Source organism: Ptiloglossa arizonensis, chromosome 1, assembly GCF_051014685.1.
Source record: "Ptiloglossa arizonensis isolate GNS036 chromosome 1, iyPtiAriz1_principal, whole genome shotgun sequence".
Taxonomy (NCBI): domain Eukaryota; kingdom Metazoa; phylum Arthropoda; class Insecta; order Hymenoptera; family Colletidae; genus Ptiloglossa; species Ptiloglossa arizonensis.
Genome location: NC_135048.1, coordinates 28174866 through 28196201, shown reverse-complemented (window position 1 = coordinate 28196201; position 21336 = coordinate 28174866). Strand labels below are relative to the sequence as shown.

Sequence of the window (21336 nt, the reverse complement as noted above, 5' to 3'; positions counted from 1 at the left end):
AATTTGCGCGATATACTTGCTCGTGTTCGGTCTCTGATCGACGTATTTACCCGGCTTTGAATCCTTGACAGTTCGTAACCGTTTCCCTCGGAATCAGTGACGGAGTCTCGGTTCTACCACGAAACCGTAAAATTTCGGTTTCAGTATTGACCGTGGTGTTCAACTTGTTCCGACGAGGAACGTCGCGACTTATAAGTTTGGTGAATGTGGGCAAATACCGATGTCTCGATATGGTTAGGTAAATTTTAGAACGAAATTTACTTTGGACAGTGTGTCTTTCTTCTTGGAAGACCTCTAACAAGATACGTCCCTTCGCTGTCACGGCAAATTTGAAGTATTTTGGAAACGCGTTCGTCGTCGTAACGTGGTGAAATCTTTCACCAGGAATTTTATTTCAAAAGTGGCATTGCCCATATATTGATTCGAAGATGTACAGCATGAATTACATCGGTAAATTTATAAGTAATTTTCGCGATTTTTACAATGAAATCAACGCGGCGACGCTCACCGGTGCCATTGACGTTGTCGTCGTCGAACAACCAGACGGATCTTTCACTTGTTCACCTTTTCACGTACGTTTCGGAAAACTTGGTGTACTTCGTTCCAGGGAAAAAGTGGTGAGTTTCTGTGTTTGTTTTGTACAGTTTATTCGTGACAAAAATTCTTACCCTACTCGTTTATCTTCAAAGTGTGATTCCAATGAATTTTAATTTTTTAAACCTTTTGTCTAATATTCATTGTACCTGCTTTATATTTGCTTACGGAATGTACAGCTTTCATTTACTTAATTATTTACTGAATCTATTCTTGTAGGTGGACATAGAAATAAATGGAGAATCTAGGCAAATTCACATGAAACTAGGAGACTCTGGAGAAGCTTTCTTTGTCGAGGAAGTTAGTTGCAGTGGTTCTCCAACTGATACAGAAATTCCGCCTCATCTGGCTTGCTCACCCATTCCAGACGACAATTGTTTTCCATCGTCTGGGTTCAACATTCTCTCTGACCTTCCCCAGGAGCAAAGAGACAAGATTCTTATAGCGTCTGTGTCATTCATTGAGAAAGAAAAGTGGGAGCAGATGTCGGCTTTACCAACCAATGAACGGGAAAACTTCTTAATTGAGCAGTTTTCAGATCTTCCAGCGGAACATAGGGAAAAATGGCTTCAAATTGCTTCTTTAACGCCGGAAGAGAGAGATGAAATGTTCAAGGAAAATTTTGGTAATATGTCCACTTTGCAAAAGCAGCAAATGATTTGTGAACAATATTTAGCTCTGGAAAATGAAGAAAAAGATAGGTTATTTAAAGAAAATTTTCCTGAATTACCTGTAGAGCAAAGGGAAAAGTTTGAAAAAGCATTGTTGAATGGTTGGAAGAAAAAGGAAGATGAGAAACGGGATTCCTTAAAACCTGAAGAAGAAATCTTCAATATGGATGGAATAAATGACGACGAAACACAACCAGCTGTGTCAACACCTAAATCATTTATTGCCGTGACTTCGTCTGACAGAATTCGTAAAATTAGCGTAGTAAAGAACGATTTTAGACCAATCACAAACGATGTACCAAGTAGCGGGAAGGAAAAGTCGAGCGATGAATCAAACTCGTCGGCCTGTAAAAAAAATTCCAAAGATGAAAGCATTGAAGAAATTAAGAATAATAATTTGACAAAGAGAAAACGTAAGAGGAAGAGCATTATGAAGAAAAAGGGATCTCAAAGAAAAACTAGCAACGACAGCAGTAGTCAAACGGAAATGAGCGAAAACGATATATCTGTTGCAGATGAATCTCTCAGCGAATCTGTAAGTTGAGTGTATTTAAAAAATTCAATTTTATTTTTAGCATTGCTTATTAATATGTGCATTGATTAAAGATGTTAAAGGGAGCAAATCCAAACTCAGAACTGGAGAAGAAAAACGTTCCTGCCGAACCTATGACTTCTGTGCAAGAAGCGGCAGAAAAACGTCCTGAAACGGATTTTCATTTCTTCAGCGATACCGAAGTCACTAAGTAAGTGGTTTTAAATACCTGTATGTATGAATGTAAATGCATTCTGTATTTTGTAGAAAATGTGAATGCAAAATTCTATTTATGTGCAAAATTAATTATTGTACTCTTGTTATATTCAATAGGAATCAAGATTCTAGACCATGTTCACCTGTTCAGTCAGACACAGAGTTTGAAATGCGCAAAATCACGCAAGAAGGTACGGAAGGAGAAGATAAAAGCCATCAACAGAGTTGGAGATGGGGTGAATTGCCAAGTCTACCCCTGGACACAACACTTACCTCTCATAGAAATTCATTAAATTCTTCGACCTCTGTTAATCAACCAAACAATAGTTAGTAAACCTGCTTATATTCATTTTTATTGTTCTACCGTTCAAAATTTGTATTTTCAATATAATTGAAATTCTTGTGTGTTGCCAAAGAAACATTTGGGTAGATATTTACAAGTATAAATTCATTTATCTTATTATCTCAATTTACATTTTATGCATTATCAAATACTAACCACCATTTTCTCAATATTATACATTTAAATATAAGTGATAATAACATTGCATTTTGAAATTTTTTCATCGCAATAAGCATCGTGTCACACGCTTAGGCTAATACTTTGCTAACTGCTTTTTCAATGGTAGCAGAGGCACATCGTTCAATGCTCAGTGGTATGTTCTCGTTTATGAAGAAGACTTCTCGTGTAAGACATAATCCAGAATCCGAGGGAATTTACCTTAGTGATATTAATGCCGACGAACTGGACCCCGAAGTTGCTGCTCTTTATTTTCCTTCTTCTCACAGAGGTCCAACAGCGGTTAAAGGTACAAATAATTCGCTTTAGCTTCAGCAGATAAACGACTTTTTGTAATAGTGGATTACCTTTGTTCATTTTATTTTATCATACTTATTAATTGCATCATCATTACATCATCTTTTAACGTGTAATGTATTGTACTAAAAAATGCCAAACATTTGCATATTGCTGCTTTTTCATTTTACTAAAACATTTATAATGCATAAGAATTACTAATTATTTTAAATTACATACTTAATATGTAACATGTACTTAAGGTTGAACAAATAGTAACGTGTGAAATTGAGGTTGTTATTACGTTATACATATAAAATGTGCGAACTGAAATAATTAACTCATTTTCTTCTTTCTAGATGGGAAGGTAGTGGATGAAGAAGATACTGAATCCGGTAATGGACCTAGTCTACCGCAAAGTCCAAATAGCGTTGAGGGAGCTATTGGTGGGCCAAAATCGTTGGATAGCGACTTTGAGGAACCGAAACATTCTATATTTGACAACAATATGGACATTAGTTTATCCTTATGCGGTGGTTTGGATTCTGAAAATGGTCCAACCAAAGAAGCTTTTCATCAAAATTTGCTTCATTTCGAGGATATTTGCTCAGATCCAAAATTATATGAGAATCCAAATCTAGTTGTAAAAATTAATGGAAAGTTTTATAATTGGACTACCGCTTGCCCGATTGTAATGACCTATGCTGTTTTTCAAAGACATTTACCGCAAGGTACAATCGAAAATCTGTACGCGCAATGTATGTCATTACCAATGCACGAAGAAAAGAAGCAGGATAGTAGTGGCAAACCTGAAATTCGAAGTGGTTACAGTTCATGGTTTACATGGAGGCGATCGACACAACCGCCTAAAAAACCTCAGGAATTTAGTCAAAGTAAATCGTTTTTATTTTTATTTTTATTTATCATTCTGTAATATAAATTTGTAAAGTATTATCTTAAACGTTATAGCCGATGGAGTCAGTATACAATCTTCCGAGCAATTGATAGAAACAAAGGAAGGTGATACTTCAGTTGACGAAATGTCAAACAGGGAAATAAAGACTGATCAGCATGTTGAGTCTATACCCACTGAAACTGAGACTGCAGAACAATGTGCAACATTAATAAAAGATATCGCTAAGACTGAGGAAACCCGCGAAAGAGAGGGTGAAGGTTATAGCGGCAGCGAAGATTCCGATAGTAATCTAAATAAATCGCAAGGAGTTAAAATACCCAAAGAAAGAAGATTGTACTATGAATCTACTGAAAAATACCGTAAAACTTTGAGATTGTCCTCTTCACAAATAGTATGTACTCATACTGCTATTCAATATTACATCGGAAATCACTTGCGAATTATTTTTTAAAGTACAGGACAAGCTTTATTTCGAACGAATTATTTCTTTACAGGCAAGTCTCAGTTTAAAAGACGGAGCTAATGAAGTTGTATTTAGTGTGACAACCGCTTATCAAGGCACGACTCGTTGTAAATGTCACATTTACAAATGGAGATGGGACGACAAGATCGTTATCTCTGATATTGATGGAACTATTACGAAATCTGATGTATTGGGTCACATTTTACCAATCGTTGGCAAAGACTGGGCACAATCAGGAGTGGCTCAATTGTTTACAAAGATAAAAAATAATGGCTATAAATTGCTGTATCTCTCGGCAAGAGCTATCGGACAAGCCAGCGTTACCAGAGAGTATCTAAAGAGCATTAAGCAGGGAGATTTATCCCTCCCCGAAGGGCCATTGCTTTTGAATCCAACCAGCTTAATTTCAGCACTCCATCGCGAAGTCATAGAAAAGAAACCGGAGGAATTCAAAATATCCTGTCTTAGCGATATTCAAGCATTATTCCCTGAAGGCTCAAAGCCTTTCTATGCTGGTTATGGGAACCGAATTAATGTAAACATTTTTCTCAACATTTTGATTCGTCATTGTGTTTACATAAAATTATATTGGGGTGTATAAATATTATAATATTAATATTCTTTTTATATTTTTAGGATGTTTGGGCATATCGAGCTGTGGGAATTCCTACCATGCGGATATTCACTATAAATCACAGAGGTGAATTGAAACATGAATTGACACAGACATTCCAATCTTCGTAAGTAATTACGTATATATGTATATATAATATTTTTAATTATTATTTTTACTATTTCTGCTAATTTACATTATTTTAGTATTATTCGATCAAATAGATGAACACGTGTACATAGTGTTCCATCTAATATTTACTCGCGCGTTAATTTATCATGTTGTGTACAATACTGAAGTTATTGATTCGATTGCCAATAAGTTAAAACATGTTATAAAGTCTGTTGCATGTTTTTACATTAGTTTTGACAATTGTACGCATACGTTAGTGCATTTTTACACAATAGAATAGAATATAGTTTGTTAACTGACATTATTTGTTGGTACTCTTGACGCAAAAGGAACCGAACATAAGTACCAAGTTTGTTTGAGAAAGCGAAAACATGGAAGACGTGTTTCCATACTGGATATTGAAAAGAAAGGGTGGTACTGATAGGTCGGATATTTCTATGATTGCAGCTACGCGTGTCAGAGTGATATCGTCAATGAGTTATTCCCGCTGCTGCCCATGCGAAACAACAATCAATACTGATGGCGGCACAACCATAATAGCTGTTTCATTCTATTAGTTCAGTTGATAATGTTTCGATAACGATACTTGCAGAACAGTATATTAGTGCCATGGGTACTGGAAATTTAATTTCATACGTAATGACTTGCTACCTCATGACTGGGATATTATTCCGTACAATGTATTTTCTATATTGAATTATGGTGATATTTATATAGTTTTTTAGTAAGTCGTTATATTAGGGTAAATAGTACACGCACTCGTGATGTATGTAATTTTTACACAATGCAACAACATCCGCGTATACTTGTACGTATATTCCATAGTGGTATATATAATATTTGCTAATAAGGAGAGTAGTACCTGCACGTTTAGTCAAAAATAATTTCTCCAATGGCAGTACCTTTCAAGGTGGAATAGTTGAAAGTCTAATTCCGTTGTTGGTTAGATGTGACTAGTATGTTTTGAGGTATTTGGTTGTGCAACAACTCCTACCTATGGTCTTATAATTTATAGGGTAAGCACTTGTTTTTACACAGTTGCTTTTTATCATTTCCATCTTCACCGGTCCATTTATCTTTAGCGATCCTAACGTTGCTATCGCCTTAATTGTTATGGTGCAATTTGAATGAATTTTATCGCCATGTAACCTTGCTCAGAGTTCGTTTTTAAAAGTTAATACAATTTAACAGGCGCGTTGAACATTCTCGAAACAAGAGTTTGAGGTGCATCGATGTGTACTATGAAACGGTTTGTACCTTATCCAAATGTGCACGAATTTTCAACCAAGTACTTCGAACATATTACCTATGCAGTTGCAAATTTGCGCATGGAGGAAACCCGTTATCGCTTCTCCGAATTTCGCTCAGCAGTCATTCTCAACAACTAAAATTTTCACTTGTTAACTTTTTGCATGCAAGTTTCTGCCGAACAGTACCTTCTCTCAAACGATCAAATTCTCCCGAGCCGCAATAGCTTGCAAAATCCTGTTTTTCTTTTTCTCAACGGAGATACAGGTTTCAGACCTTAATGATCATTCCACACATACATTTCAAAACTTTAATCTCATCGAGGTAACAATCAAATAAATGTCTATTTTGTCAGTAATTTGTTCCCTGTATTAAATAACGCGCGCGCGTATCTTACCGTTTATAACGAAGCGTTTGACGTTTGCCCTCTGTTCCATGTGTTTTTCAACCTTCATCATCGTACATGGTGTTGCAAGTAAGTTCGCCGTATGATATTTTTCTTGTTATTTTTTTCAGATATTCAAACATGAGCTTCATAGTCGATCATCTCTTCCCAGCCTGGAGAGAGGACGCTGCGGACGAATTTAGTAATTTTGCGTATTGGCGGGACCCAATACCGGAAGTGCCGTCACTCGATGAACTTTACGCTCAAAGTCAAACTACCTAAGAAAAAATGCGCGTGTTGCGCCATGACAAAACGGTACTTTGTTCGTAATACGAAAACGATCGTCATATTTAGCTACTTTTTATACTCCATGTATTATCGGCTATAGTGTTCTTGACTGGTGTGACTTTTTAATATATTTAGAATGCGGTCATAGGCTTGGCATTCGGTGTGCTTCGGTTTAGCGAAGGACACCAAACAACGATAAATATGTATGCGCAACAATTCTTGCCATTAATCTAAAAGATATACGAATAGCGTGAGCGTAATCGGTCTCCTACGATTGAATTTAAGTACATTCCAGTTCTCCTAGTACAGGAGAATGATAATTACTAACGATTTTAAATTGATTTTAAGACCCAATCCGTAGTGAAAACTCTATACGTAATTACAAACTTAAAAAAGATCGAAGTGTTTCGCGTACGTGCTATGTCTCGTAAGACACAGCATGAATATTTCTATACAATATCAATGAGTCAGCTACAACATGGTGATAAGCTAACATATAGAATGGTTTATTATGATTTGTAATCGTTGCGTTTACAAAAAGATTCGTTGTGCTAGAGAATATGGCTCGTTAGTAGGCACGCAAAGCAGTTTAATTAAGGCGCGTACTATTCGTCCACATCTTGATGAACTTCGTTCCATTTTAATCGAAACTTGTAATGGTAAAAATCTTTTAAACGTAACTACTCTGGCACACGAGAAACTAACATTGTAATATAATTTACATAATTATTTTAGTTTATTTTTATCGAATATTTCGTTAAAGAAATCCTTATTTATTTTTATACGAGATCTCTGTTGAATTAGTGTGCTGTGAGATTGCCATATCCTAGAATGTAATCGTTTGTGTGTTGTGATATTTCGTTCAAATTAATACTTGTCAAACAGGCTGTCGGAACGATCATAATGTACAAAGACAAGTTCGCAAGGAGGAAAATGCTTCTGTATAGTTTCCTATGTCGAGTTACTCCTGTTTTATAGGCAGTGAGTAAGTTTCACTGTTTAATGTAAATGTGCTCTCGGATTGTCGTTTTCACGACACACATACGCGCATACATACGACATACATCATACATACATATACTCACACACTCTACACCTGTGTCTTTCAAAATGCATCACCGAAAGGTACGCGTTAGTGAAGTAGAATAGGTTATCGTTTTTCGTTACAAAACTATAGTTACAACAATGACAGCAGGAGTAATGCAATTTTTTTTTAAATATCGTTTTAGCTCGTAACATTTAAATGTGAGAAAGTACAATTTTGTTCGACCAAAGAAAACTAGAATTGAAAGTATTTTGAGTTTCGAATATTACCGATTTGTATTCGGAATGGGTTGTTAATAATACATGTAACAGCTTTTAAAGCTTGAAATAAACAATTGTATAAAGGAACATCGATATTCCGATGCTAGTTTAGATGCAGGTTACTTGACGGCACAATGTATCATATTCTAAATATGATTTGTGGATCTCCTTTGCTTGAAACAGAAACATTTTTTGATGAATGATTCCATTTGATAAAATGAATGAACGAAAGAAGTAACAGCAAAAGTAATCATGTTATTCTTTGTACGATGTTTGGTTACTCAATCTAAAAATACCTTAATTCTCATTTTGTAAAGTGTGTACACAATTCTAATGATCGTAGAACGATATTTGTAAGTTATCAAATGTTTAATTTTTAGTATTATTTTATTTCTTTTGTTAATCATGTTATATTTAGTACAAATAAATTTGAATTTATTTATAATTTCGTTTATAGATTTTTTTTCTAATTGAAGTTTTGTGTTTACATACCGACGACACTTGAACAGTACTGATGTAAATTCAATCAAGTATATAAGTGGAACGAAATCGCTTTCGAATACGTGCCCCTAGCACCTTTATTAATATAAAATCTCAATATTCCTTAGCAGTAATTAAATCACAAATAAGATTTCGAATGCTTTTTTCGCAATAATCTTGCGTATTGCTTGACTAGATAAACAAATATTTATCAGATAAGTACATCTTTACACAAATACGTGTTTCTACATAACGAATAAATTTTATAGGATATTTCTGATCGTTGAATTAATTAATTAATGTTTTGTATAACACAATTCTTTTAGATTTTTTTATCAGACTTTGTTTGTTGATCAATTTTTTGTTTTGAATAACGAAAAGCATTAATTGTTAATCTCGTAAAAATTTGATATTATGTCACATATTTTTTTTCTATGAAGTACGTTAATGCATTCGAAATTTTATGGTTACACATTCTATAATGTACTTAGCGATTTTCGTACTATCGTGAGTTTGGTTTAATATGATTATCTATCATTATATTATATAACTAAGCTCGTATGTGTATTAACCATATATCTTGTATCTATTGTAACAATAAACTATAAATTAGAGGAATAATTATTGTCAAGTTCAAACTTTCACAGTCTTGTAATAGAATAATTTTATTTTTTCACGTACACTTTGAAACAAATTCTAGCTCCATCTTCTTTTGCACGATGATGCAAAGGATTAAATGTTATTTTGCCATACCATTACATTGCGTTAATGAAATCCTACTTGGCCAACGTGTTTTGCTCTGCAAATAAAAATAATTGCAAAAAATCATTTTCATCGATAAAATTAAAAATATCAGTAGGTTCTGTTAATTCTTTCTAACATTACGTATATTAACATGTATGCTCAGTGACATGGATTCGTGCCCCGTGAGGAATAATTATCTAGTCCTTGTAATCCATTTAAACAAAAGATGTAAAATATTGTTAACGATTTTTATGAACAAATTATTCACAGAATTAATAATCTATTATAAAAAAAATATAATGAAGTTGCACGACAATTTTTATTTCGTAGGACTCGGCGTGTCTAGATTAGACTTATTGAAATTCATTCTCAAAACGCAATGATACATATTTAAGAAATAATGGTCTAATGTTTGTAAATGATTAGAATTACACTTAAAACTTTATTTTGCACCGTCAACGGCAGCAAATTACCTAAGTTTGTAAAGAAATAGTTCTCATTTTTATTGCTAAACGACGCCAGTAATTTCTAAATATCGACATTACACATTCATTCATATACCTATTAACCATAATGTGCATTAGCTTGAATGTATGATCTTTGATTTGTGGACTACTATTAGGCCAAAGCTTATTTTTTTAATAAAAAAGAAGCTACTGTCGTAGAAAGTAAATTTTTTAAAATTATCTGTAACGTCGGTATATAGAAATTGATGACACCATCTAGCGAGAAAATGAAAACCATTTTTCCACATTAGGCGTTTTGCCGTTGATGTCGCTGAATGAAGTGTAATACCAGTTTAATTCCTTCATCGTTAGATGACTATCCCATCTTCTTTGTAAATAGAATACCAATCTGAGTATTAAACTATATAGTTAAACTATAATCTAGACAAGCCAAGTCCTAGAAAATAAGAACTGTCAACAACTCTAAAATGTTTTAATTGTATGTTGGGTTATCAATGTATTGAACACCTGTCGTATCATTTTAAGAACGAATTCTGATTTACGTAAACAATATTTTGTACATTTTATTTAAATGATATATACATATATGTATTAAAATACAATAATACGTATTTAACAAACCATAATTTATTCGTTGCATTGATAACCTATTGTAAAGTTCAAATAATACCATTTTGCGTTTCTACAAAAGTACCGTGATAATGAAGAGATAGCTGGACTAGAGAACTATCCCTCACGGGGAATAAATTTATGTCACGGAATGTACCTCGTGCTTCATCCTTAGTCTATTACGCCTTATAGCTTCTTCACTGCCTGACATATCCGAAGAATCGATGGATGATGCGCTACCTTTTTTATTTGAATCTACTTCAAAGACTACTTTGCGGCTATTATTTTGTGAATTTTCAGAGCACCAATAGTATACAGTCTATATGTATCACAATAAAACAATATAAATTTATATTGCAGAAAATACCCAATAATTTGATTGATATAGGTTACAATAATAATTTTATGACTTACCCATAAAACCCCGATTATCCAAAATATGGTAAAATATACCGGTATTGCCATAGTAGTGTTAATAAAAAAGTTAGAAAAAAGTGATAATTACAATTGTGACATTACATAATTTTAGTCTTTTAAACAGTTATAAAAACCTAATCCTTCATAACATTGCACCATTTGTTTTTAAAAATTTATTTTTATTGTATAACTTCATGTTTTTCTGTAGATATGATCTATAGGGAGAAAAATTTATTTCTGTACATGGTATACAAAGTATGTTTATCTACATACAAATTCATATGTCTTAAAAAGTAGAACATGGTCATCCTGTATTATCAGTTTCTTCTGTTTCTTCTACTTCCATTTGTTCTATATTTTCTTTAGCATCACCTTGAGAAGAAAGTAGTTTATAGCCATATTTTTTTGAAAATAGACCTAATGGTGTCAATTTAAAAGTAGCTACTGGTTTACCAAGCAATTTCTGAAACAAAACAGATGTGTTTGAATCACCTACTATGTTATCTCACAAAAAGTAATATATCATACTTACTAAAATCCTTGCTTGTTCTGGGGTCAATGCTTGTCCTTTTTTACATACAACGTACTCTTTTAATAATGTTACCACACCTTTTTGCAAAGCTGTTGGCATTCCTAATTGTCTCAAATGAGGTTCTATACTATGTGAAAAATCTGGCATAGGTCCTTCGGGTAGTGTTACAGATTCATCTATAATAAAACCAGACCTTGCATAGTCTACTTCTTCATATTCTTCCATCCAATGTAATACCTAAACAAGAGATAAACATGTATAATTGATGTATGTATTTATATATGATTAATAAAACTTTAACATTTACGTACATACTTCTTTTTTAGTTCTGTTTGTAAAAAGTAATCCACACTGTCCCTTTAATGCTTCCGATAATTTATATATTCCTTCTGCAATTTCATTTTGTGGTGACTTGCCAAAAGCCAATGCTATCACCTTGTTTTTGCCAAAGAAAAATCGACTATCTTTCCATTCTGCTCTTAAGTCTTTAAGTTTATTATTACGCATATTGTGTACAGATATGAGAAATATCCTAGTATATCTCTCAACACAATTTCTAACATCTTCCACAATTTGTTGTTTCAAGTCAAGGCCTTTCTTACTTGTTTTAGTGAGAGATACTGTAAGATATAACAAATTTGTCAATTACTTGCTGATATATGAAAGCTTAATTATACTACTATTAGTTGTATTTTAAACATTACACTTTTAGGTTAGTCTAAAAACTACGGATTCATAAAGAAAGGATTGGCAATATGATTACAGATTAGTACGAAGTAACATTACTTTTCTTATCCCTTTTTGACTTTGGCATTTTGTAGGAATATGTTATAAATCACACCAAAATATAAATCGATGAAATGCGTTATCAATCAAGTAAACATGTGCTACAGAACCCACGTTCAAGAGAAATGGCGCCATATAGTGGCCCAAATACCGGCAGAGTTTCTTGACATTTCCTCTCTTGGTCAATGATCGTTTCAAATAAATAAAAGTTATCATTATCATCGATTCGATGTAAATAACGTTATGAAAATATAGACAAAGTTTTTCTACTTCACTGCCGTTATTTAAATTTATATATTATTATAAGTCAAATATATAATTTAATTGGAAAACTATAGTGAAATTTACGTCTTTATATATACATCAGAATCTTTAATATTGTATAGTAAGCGTTGACTTTTACATGTATGATCATAACTGCAGAGATACTTGTGCTAAAATAAAAACTTTTTTCAGAGACTGTAAAAGCGCTAAGTTTAATCGTAAGTAAATAATTTATATCGATAGGTTTGAGAAATGGCGGGAACATGAAAGTGTTTTTCGAACTAGCGGAAAGCGTCAAGTGAACGCAGTTCAAGATGGCGGCTTCCGCTCGTTGCGCCAGTGCACTCTGTGAGATCGTAGTGGACGGGAGCCGTTGAATTCACCGAAGCCTCGATTTTCTAGGCCGCTCACAACTCTCCAAAGGTGAGTCCTTTTTCCGATATAACCGCATACGATCGCGAGAGTCTGACAAAGCTGCTGAACACGATGTCTCATGAAATATCGGCTGTAATTAATACGAAGTGTATTCGACAGCGAGCCGTGTGAACCCCGTAGCCATGCAATCCGCCGATCCTTTTCTCGTATCGCTCGAAATAACCTATATAGCTGGCTCGTTTCTTTGAATTTTCGTGGTTGAAAGAGTCGGTTCGGCATTACGCGTGATCTACGTATTGCCTCGATCATTTGTCGAACGGATCATCATTTTGGCAAAGTTCGTTAGGTTGCCGTGCGATGTGAGACCGTCTGAAGGCAGTCGCTTACCGCTCGCACAGATGCATGCGACGCACGCGACGCGCCAGCCTTAACGTACGATTCAATTGCCGCCATCTTGGTTACATAGCCGGCGACGAAATTGTCTTTCGTTCGCTTAAGAATCCTAGAAATTATTGCTTCTTTTTTTCTTATCTGTGTACGTCGTTCAACCTGTTTTCGGTCGACAATATTTTTGTCATAGTTTCGCGAAATGACAGCCACTAATGCAAATACTCGGTCGATGCTTCGTCAAATGATTTTTTTTCTCTCGATATTTGACCCCTTATATGGTACGGAGAAATCGGAGATACATTGCGTGGCAGCTTTTGCCTGTTCTCTCGCACACGATATCCGACCTGCTTACGCTTGAAATCGCGATAAAGCATAGGCACGCGTCATGCTTCTTCGTAGCGGCGTACACGCGCTGGGACGACGAGCACACGCCCTTTGACAAGTGAACCGATCATCGTGCTTTCGATATTACTTCAACACGTCTTGGCTCATAAACACCACCGAGACTAACGAAGGTAGTATGTCGACAGTTGCATTTGATTTTGTTCTCCATGTTGTTGAACAATGCATGAATTACTTCTCACATAGCAACTCGATATTGATCGGTGTGTCAAGCGAATCAATCTTTGGTCGTCCTTTTCTCGCTGTGCAGTTCTATCGAACGTCGATAAGTAGGAACATCGTGATTTTCGTTCCATTACCGCGTGTATGTTCAAAAGAAATGTATCTATTTCGGTAAAACTTGTCGGTTGTTATTTAAAAGACACTTTCTAATATTTGGAAAAAATCAGTTTTTTAAAAGTATTCTAAAGAAAGAGAGAAAGGAAGGTTCATTATTAAACGTGATTTCTACGATTGATACAAAACTCTATGATCTCTAGCAACATTTTTATAGTCTATTCGGTATTGTCGCGTCGTGGGTGCCAGATCGATAGTTTACCTACTTGAAGTGCGTTCTACATAGTTGAGACAACGTAACGTAAAAATCCTATACTGATTAATCAGTCGCTGCGGGATTCGCGACGCTGCAACATTACTCTTTTCACGCACGATCGTTCACGACGTAATCGTGATCAGAAGCGAGAATAACGTTAATCGGCAATTTTAGCGGAAGGTAGGCGTTCGTTCGTAGTGGGGGACCGTGAACTCTCTTTCTCGCTCTCTTCCCCTACTCTTTCTCGGTCATCGAACAACTCCAACTGCCGAGGTCTACTCTTTTCGCCAAGGCCGACGACAGGCCTGCTCTGTCTTTCCGTTGTTCGCTCGCTCGCTCGCTCGCTTACTCGCTCGGTCCACGTCTCATCGTGTCACGTCGGTGACGTTCGCGTAGCTCTTCGCTCGTACGTATTTGCGTAACGAACGAGTCTTTTTTGTCGCAGAGGTCGCCGCATTCTTTTCTACGATTCGTTTTGGCGAGTTTGTAGTGGCACTCCTCGCCATTCATCCTGGACGTTCCTCTTATCGACCGTGTTTTAAAATGCGTCCATTCTCCACTCTGAACCCGGTCCCTGTCGTGGTTTTTTTTTTTCCATTAGTTTCTATAGCAAAGTAGTTCGAGTATCGTTTAAATTAAAAATTGTTAGACAATTTTGGAAGAATATTGTAAGACTCGACGATCTTATTGGATTTAATTTTTCTCGGCGTTACTTGCGAAGCTCGACTCGGCTTTGTATTTCACGGAGAGTTTACAAGCTACAGAACTCGTTTCAACGGTTTTAAGTGCTTCGAAGGTGGCTTTGAAACCGATGGAAATCTACACCGACATTATTCGATTAATCAATTTTTTCGTTACGTTCGGGAAACCAGGTCGACCCGATTTCGTTTCAACGAGCTTTCTAGGTTTAGACGCGCACGCAAGCATCCGTGTGCGCGTGAAATCGCTGAAGGTAGATACATATATATGCGTATACGTTTACGCTTGTGATAAATATTGTACGAACTGTCTGCCTATCGTTCACGTTGCGAACGCTTCTTTGAATTATGATGGATGCATAGAGGGTGTCTCGCGAGGTATTCGACAAACTTTTCCAGCGTGCTCGGCAGGTCATTTAAAAAACTACATTTAATATACCACGGGGTCAATTCGGCTCCGTTATCGAACCGAGTGGTGTTTAAGTCTCGTTACAAGCGTGGCGATAAGCGCCAACCAATGACGAAGACGTAGATTGTTTCTAGCGTTCAATTTATTTCTACGTTTTGACTAAATAGTCTGATACTGTTTACTACGCACGATGCTTCGTTTTTGTATTGGAAACGATAGAGCTGTTTTCGTCGAGGGTTAGCCTCAGAAGTCGTCACGCATTGAAAATGCAGTGGTAATATTCATTATAGGACCGAATGGCGTCTTTAGATCTTTCGTGAAACGATAAAGCAGACTTGAATTGACGTTTTCGCTGACCGTACACGTATTTCGTCTAACACTGCGCGCGTTATTTCTGTGAAAGCGTTGAATAACATGGCGGGTATCGGTGCCAACGCTAGACTTTCCGTTCAGGCCGTGTCGATCACCGGTGACCGACACCTCGAACTTGCAATGCTTACCAAAAATAAACTATACCACTTGTAAACTTTCGTCTAACACTAATATCATTAGGAATAATATAAAATAATAAGTACAACGACGAGGAAAAAATTAAAACAAATTTTTTTTGATCGAAAAATAGGTTTTAGGTTACCTTTATCGCTATTAAAAAAAATTTGTAGGTTATAAATGTTTCGATCGATACATTTACAAAGATATTGTTCCGTTTGTATAATTATTTCATCCAAGTAAAATAGTATTAAAACGGCGCGTCGAAATGTATTGTTAGGTATTCGTCTCGGTTAATTTGTACTTAATAATTGGCAGAGGTATCAAGGATATTGAATGCCGTGGCGATGTTCGACACGAATGGAAAGGTATGAAAAACTCGCTTGGCGTTCAGCGTGTTAAAGCATCCGCAGGAAGTAGAGGTTGGAAATTGGAAGATTGCCCTTTATCGTTCTCGCGAAAAGTCAGAGGGCGTGATCGGCAGAGGTCCCGTTGTCGACGGGAACGACGATTTCGTTTCTAAATTCGTCTGGAAATGTGGAAACGTCGGTGACGCAAGCCTATCGATTTCATGTCGTGTCAATTCGTGATGTGCTCGGTGCACGGTGTCGTCCTCTATTTTTCCGCGTCACTTCTCGCCATTGTAATTGCACGTGATCTTCGAAAGACGCGTCCCGTGGAGCGTTTCTTGGTTGGAAAGCGACCGTCCGTGTTCGGAATCGAATCGAGTCTATCGAGAAAGTTGCACTCGCTCGATAACCGCGAGTTGCGTCGCAGAACGTTGAAAGTGTCAACGCGTTGCTCGCGAACGCTTCATCCGTTCTAGCTCAATTATTTTACGAAATCTTTCGTTCGCCAAGATTTACAAATTATCCGTACAAATTATCCGAGAACTATTTTTTTTTTTTCATTTCTTTTTTTTTATTTTCACTCGTTCGCGTAACATCTTTACATTCGGTTTAAAAGCAGCCAGCCGTACCACTCCACTCGATACGAGATGCTTACATTTTCATTATTTACTTATTAAAGATGTTTAACGAATCGAAATAAGAGTTTGAATAAAAATTGTTTATCTATACCGGAGGACCGTGTCGTCCGGCGTCGGGCAGAAAAATCCAATCTCTTTGAGCTCGTGCGTCGACTAATCGACCAGCGTCGGTAATTAATTTTTCATGGGTCGTTCTTTCGTAAATTTATCGTAGTTCGAGGCCGGCGCCAGGAGGTCGCGAGCGAACGGGGGAGAACGATATTGCGATTTACGTAAGAACGGATAGTACCGAGGGAAACGATGTCGGTGTACTACGCGAAAGCGGTTATGTAACTCAACCAAGGACAATTCGTTAAATTAATTTTTTCGTAAACAACCTTATCGGGGGTTCGTCGTGTTTTCACGCAGATAACAGCGGATGCGAGTCGCCGCGATTCCAATCGTATCGCGACAGTGGGGAATTCGTTTCTCGTATACATCATACGGCACTGTCACGTTGTCAGCGCTCGGTCCGTGCGCCCGTGACAACCCGAGAGACCGGTGGGTTAAATATAATCGATCTTCGTTTTCAATTCGACTCGAAATTATTGTACGCAGTAAAGGCGAGACACGTTAAAGTCCAGCGAAACACGTTCGATAATTATTTAACATTAACAATTTTTATTTATTGCCTTTGTCGCGCACGGTCTGTGGCATCATACGTGTAAAGTGAATATTCATTTGCCACGGGAGATGAGATGCACGAGAAATAAAGTGTGCCAAGGAGGCGAGGTGCAACTGAGGTGCTGAACCTAACCTCACTCGATCATCGCCGCGTGTTTTATGCATACATGATAATCACCGCGGACGGTATTAACATATTTTTATGAAAAGTAAAATAAATCTCTAGCTTCGCATCGTATTTGTACTCGATATTTGTAAACAAAATTACCAATAGTCAATTGTGTGACAACCTGACGGACAGAAATTGTGACAACTCGATAGCTTCGCAGCGTATTTGTACTCGATATTTATAAACGAAATTAACAGTAATAAATTATGTAATAACGAACAGAAATCGTGACAACTCGATGGTTACGAAGGTTTCGCCAAATAATTATTATATTATTATCATAATAATAATTATTATTACTATTATATTATTATTTTTTTATACACTCTAAAAAAATCATGTTTCATTTTCACCAAAAGAAAAAAAAAAAGAAACGAAATGACTTTCCGAACAACCTAAATCGTCACTGTTGGTTCGAGTCGTGGGACGTTCGTTGAGATCGATAGAGTGTGTCCAAAAGCGATTCGTAGCGAAATTGCGATCCTACGACAATTGGAAATATCAAGGCGACCCAGTTACTCTGTATACCGGTTGGGTGGTCCCCTGTTAGGTGCGTTTCGGCGTGAAAGGGAAGCGTGCGAACGCGAAATTCAAAGGTTCCCCATTTTGCGGCGCAGAGTGAGGGCTGGTGGGGGTACGACGAAGCGGGTAGCGTCAATCCGTTCCGCGCGGGTTTTCGAGCGCGTTCCCCGAGGGGTTGCTCGGCTCGAGCGTTCACAAGAGGGTCGACCCTCCGCTACGCCCCGCCCCCTCTCTCCCCCCATCGCCACTTGAGGACGTTGTTCGACTCACGGCAGACGCAACTTACGCGTCTAAGCGAGTTTGCGGATAATTAATCGCTGTTCAGCGTGACCGAGGCCGGGCGAATACTTCTACGCCTCGCGCATTCGTTGAACCTCGGGCGTTCACGGCGCGACTAGACCAGTGGGCGGCAACCTGCGGCTCTTCGGCTTATTATTGCGGCTTCTGAGCCAGATTAAAACGCGCGAAAGTTGACGCGGAGAACGATCATAGAAACATCAATATTTCGCCACCGAGGTACTGCGATTTTTACATCGGACGTATGAACAATATTTTCGACGAAAGAAAAATTGTTTACTCTAACTTGAAAACGGAAGATAACCGTTTAAATTACATTCAAATTGTCACTCAATTACACTCAAATATCGTTCCGCCCTTTTCCATTCGTTTAATTTCTACAAAATATTTTCTCCTCTCGTTTAATTTCTACAAAATATTTTCTCCTCTCGTTTAATTTCTACAAAATATTTTCTCTTCTTTCTTTCATTTCTTTCTTTCCCTCCTTTTTCTTCTTTTTACGGTAGATCGGTGTCACGTTCCTTTTGATAAGTTTCTAGAAAATATTTCCCCCATTTTTCTTTTCCATCTCTCTCCTTTCCTCTTTCGGACGCGGAACGAATGTTCCTTTTAACGGTCACTTAAGAGGTCCCGAACAAAACGAATTCGATTACGATACACGTAAACACGTGTTTCGGTCGGGCTACACGGATCTTTAATTTTGATTTACATCCTACAAGTACGTATTTATTGGAACTTCGATGTTACCGTGATAATTCTTCGCGTTCCACCGTACGGTGTCAAGGTCAGTCTCGAAGAAGAACAAATATAATACATCGTTTCTCGTCGCGTTCTAACGATTAGCATTCGTAGGGAAAAACCGGTTGGATTCGCAAGCGAGCGCGCGATAGTCGACTCTGGACAAATTGGAAGTCGTAACGATTTTTTCCTTGAATGTTTCGAAACCATTTTTTTCCCCCTCTCCTATATAGTACCTCGGTAGCCTACTTCCGTGTCACGGTTTCCTGGACTTAACTCTTTGGGGCGTAGTGGATATTAAAAAATGTCCCACCTTTTTAATACCCTGATATTCACATTGGAATACTTTTCAACGTGAAAAATTAAAATAATTCCGTACAAGTCGTACGGTAAGACTCTTAATATTCCATCTCGTAATTAAATCTACTCTATTTTCTAATGTCATGTCACTTAATATCATTTCACACCAGTTCAGCGACTGTGCCCCAAACATTTAACACATCAAAATCACGTCAATTTTCTATACTTAAAAATGTCTCCGATATTCGTTCGCACCGTAAAAAATTGAAGCATTCGATAATTTGTCGATTTAATTTTATAATATTACTAACGAGAGTAATGCTGTTTAAAACTTTACATCGGAGTTTGTGTCTTACGAGTCCTTTATAGAATCGTAACATCGATTCACGGAACCACCATGGCGTTTAAAGTGTTAAAACATAAATAAATACGTGCTGAAAATCCGCGCGACGATTCGTTACGTCGCTGGAAATACTATTGGAGATTATCTAATCGGTGTTGCTGGCCAGTCAGTTGGTAACACGACTCGTTCGAACTGGCCTAAACTCGTGCACGGAATACGGAGGGACGTGCTCGTGTTCTCGTTCGCGACGCGCGGCGAACAATGAATCGAACGCGATGTAATCGAATCTTCTTTGCCAGCCGCGATCGAAATTCGCGCGAGTTTCACGTTCCGTGCGCCGCGTACGCGTATCGTACGTACTGCGCATCGACGGAAATTGAATTTTGCTCGATAATAAGTTCATGCCTGCGGCACTGTCGCGTGCCGCGTTCAATTGTTCCGCGACTACTGCCGCTTCCCGATCCTCGGCCCCCTCGTGTTCCTCGAAATATTCCTCGAGCCGCCTTTACCTCGTGTTTCCACGTGGCACGACCTCGCCACTTCGTTCGCGAAATTAACCCCAGCCGTTTTCACCTTTAAGTGGGCTTCTTTATGTCTGGGGAGAAAAAAAATTAATTCTTTCCACGGGCGTTTCCTTAACACGTTCCGTGCTGAAAAACTGACAAACGTGTAACGTTGAAAATTCAATTTGTTGCTCTCTCGTCTAACGTATCTTAAACTCTACACTCTTCTCTTGCTAATATTTTTTTTCACTATTATGAATATTCTAAGCAGTACGATATTTAAAATGAAAATTATTAGTTATAATAGTGCGGGGCGTATTGGTTATTTTGAGGGGGAAGTAAATTTATTGTTTTGTTGTCTAATGTATCGTAAATTTTACAGTCTTTTGTTACTAATATTTTTTTCACTATTATGAATATTCTAAGCCGTACGATATTTAGAATGAAAATTATTAGTCATAATAGTGTGGGGCGCATTAGCTACTTTGAGGGAGGAGTAAATTTATTGCTTTGTTGTCTAAAGTATTTTAAATTCCACAGTATTTTTTTACTATTATATTGTCTAATGTATTTTAAACTCTACACTTTTTTTTACTAATATTTTCTTCAATGTTATGAATATTCTAAGCCGTACGATATTTAGAACGAAAATTATTAGTTATAATTGTGTGGGGCATATTGATTACTTTGAGGGGGAAGTAAATTTATTGCTTTGTTGTCTAACGTATCTTAAATTCTACATTCTTCTCTTACTAATATTTTCTTCAATATTATGAATATTCTAAGCCGTACGATATTTAGAAGGAAAATTATTAGTCATAATAGTGTGGAACCCATTGGCTACTTTAAGGGAGGAGTAAATTTATTGCTTTGTTGTCTAAAGTATTTTAAATTCTACACTCATTTTTTACTAATATTTTTTTCACTATTATATTGACTAATGCACCTTAAACTCTACACTCTTCTCTTACTAATATTTTTTCACTATTATGAATATTGTAAACAAAAAAATTATTAGTTATAATTGTGTGGGGCGTATTGATTACTTTGAGGGAGGAGT

At 36.8% G+C, this 21336-nt stretch overlaps 3 protein-coding genes and 1 long non-coding RNA gene across 10 annotated transcripts in view; 2 read left to right on the top strand and 2 right to left on the bottom strand.

The window, feature by feature from the left end:
* The first annotated feature begins 19 nt into the window (after positions 1-19).
* On the top strand, positions 20-7580 carry Lpin (phosphatidate phosphatase LPIN). 5 transcript variants are annotated; one of them, XR_012994360.1, is made up of 11 exons: positions 20-617; positions 814-1800; positions 1872-2008; positions 2131-2339; positions 2643-2822; positions 3169-3702; positions 3779-4116; positions 4220-4723; positions 4825-4928; positions 5381-5949; positions 6698-6837. XR_012994360.1 is itself a non-coding variant. In XM_076327769.1 (11 exons), the coding sequence occupies exons 1-11, from the start codon at positions 429-431 to the stop codon at positions 6846-6848; spliced, it is 3222 nt and encodes a 1073-aa protein (XP_076183884.1). In that variant the 5' UTR covers positions 21-428; the 3' UTR covers positions 6849-7580. The 5 variants fall into 5 exon arrangements, 4 of the variants coding, with proteins under 4 accessions (XP_076183759.1, XP_076183682.1, XP_076183884.1 ...); XM_076327769.1 differs by lacking the exon at positions 5381-5949 and having other exon boundaries at positions 21-617; positions 814-1219; positions 1331-1800; positions 6698-7580; XM_076327644.1 differs by lacking the exon at positions 5381-5949 and having other exon boundaries at positions 2646-2822; positions 6698-7580.
* Positions 7581-9329: 1749 nt separating this feature from the next.
* LOC143143658 (uncharacterized) lies at positions 9330-11010 on the bottom strand. Its single transcript, XR_012991216.1, has 3 exons — positions 10874-11010; positions 10617-10778; positions 9330-9438 (listed from the first exon to the last, which is right to left on the bottom strand). It is a non-coding gene; the product is annotated as an uncharacterized LOC143143658 (long non-coding RNA).
* Positions 11011-11021: 11 nt separating this feature from the next.
* Rplp0-like (ribosomal protein LP0-like) lies at positions 11022-14299 on the bottom strand. 3 transcript variants are annotated; one of them, XM_076304663.1, is made up of 4 exons: positions 14168-14299; positions 11724-12028; positions 11409-11645; positions 11022-11339 (listed from the first exon to the last, which is right to left on the bottom strand). In XM_076304663.1, the coding sequence occupies exons 2-4, from the start codon at positions 11913-11915 to the stop codon at positions 11181-11183; spliced, it is 588 nt and encodes a 195-aa protein (XP_076160778.1). In that variant the 5' UTR covers positions 11916-12028; positions 14168-14299; the 3' UTR covers positions 11022-11180. The 3 variants fall into 3 exon arrangements, with proteins under 3 accessions (XP_076160778.1, XP_076160866.1, XP_076160696.1); XM_076304751.1 differs by having other exon boundaries at positions 14164-14261; XM_076304581.1 differs by lacking the exon at positions 14168-14299 and adding an exon at positions 12195-12359.
* 14-3-3zeta (tyrosine 3-monooxygenase/tryptophan 5-monooxygenase activation protein zeta) overlaps positions 12762-21336 on the top strand; it is a 46402-nt gene continuing 37827 nt past the window's right edge. The window contains exon 1 of the mRNA XM_076304313.1: positions 12762-12881. The gene's annotated coding sequence lies outside the window, so the exon portion shown is untranslated. The remainder of the gene's footprint in view (positions 12882-21336) is intronic.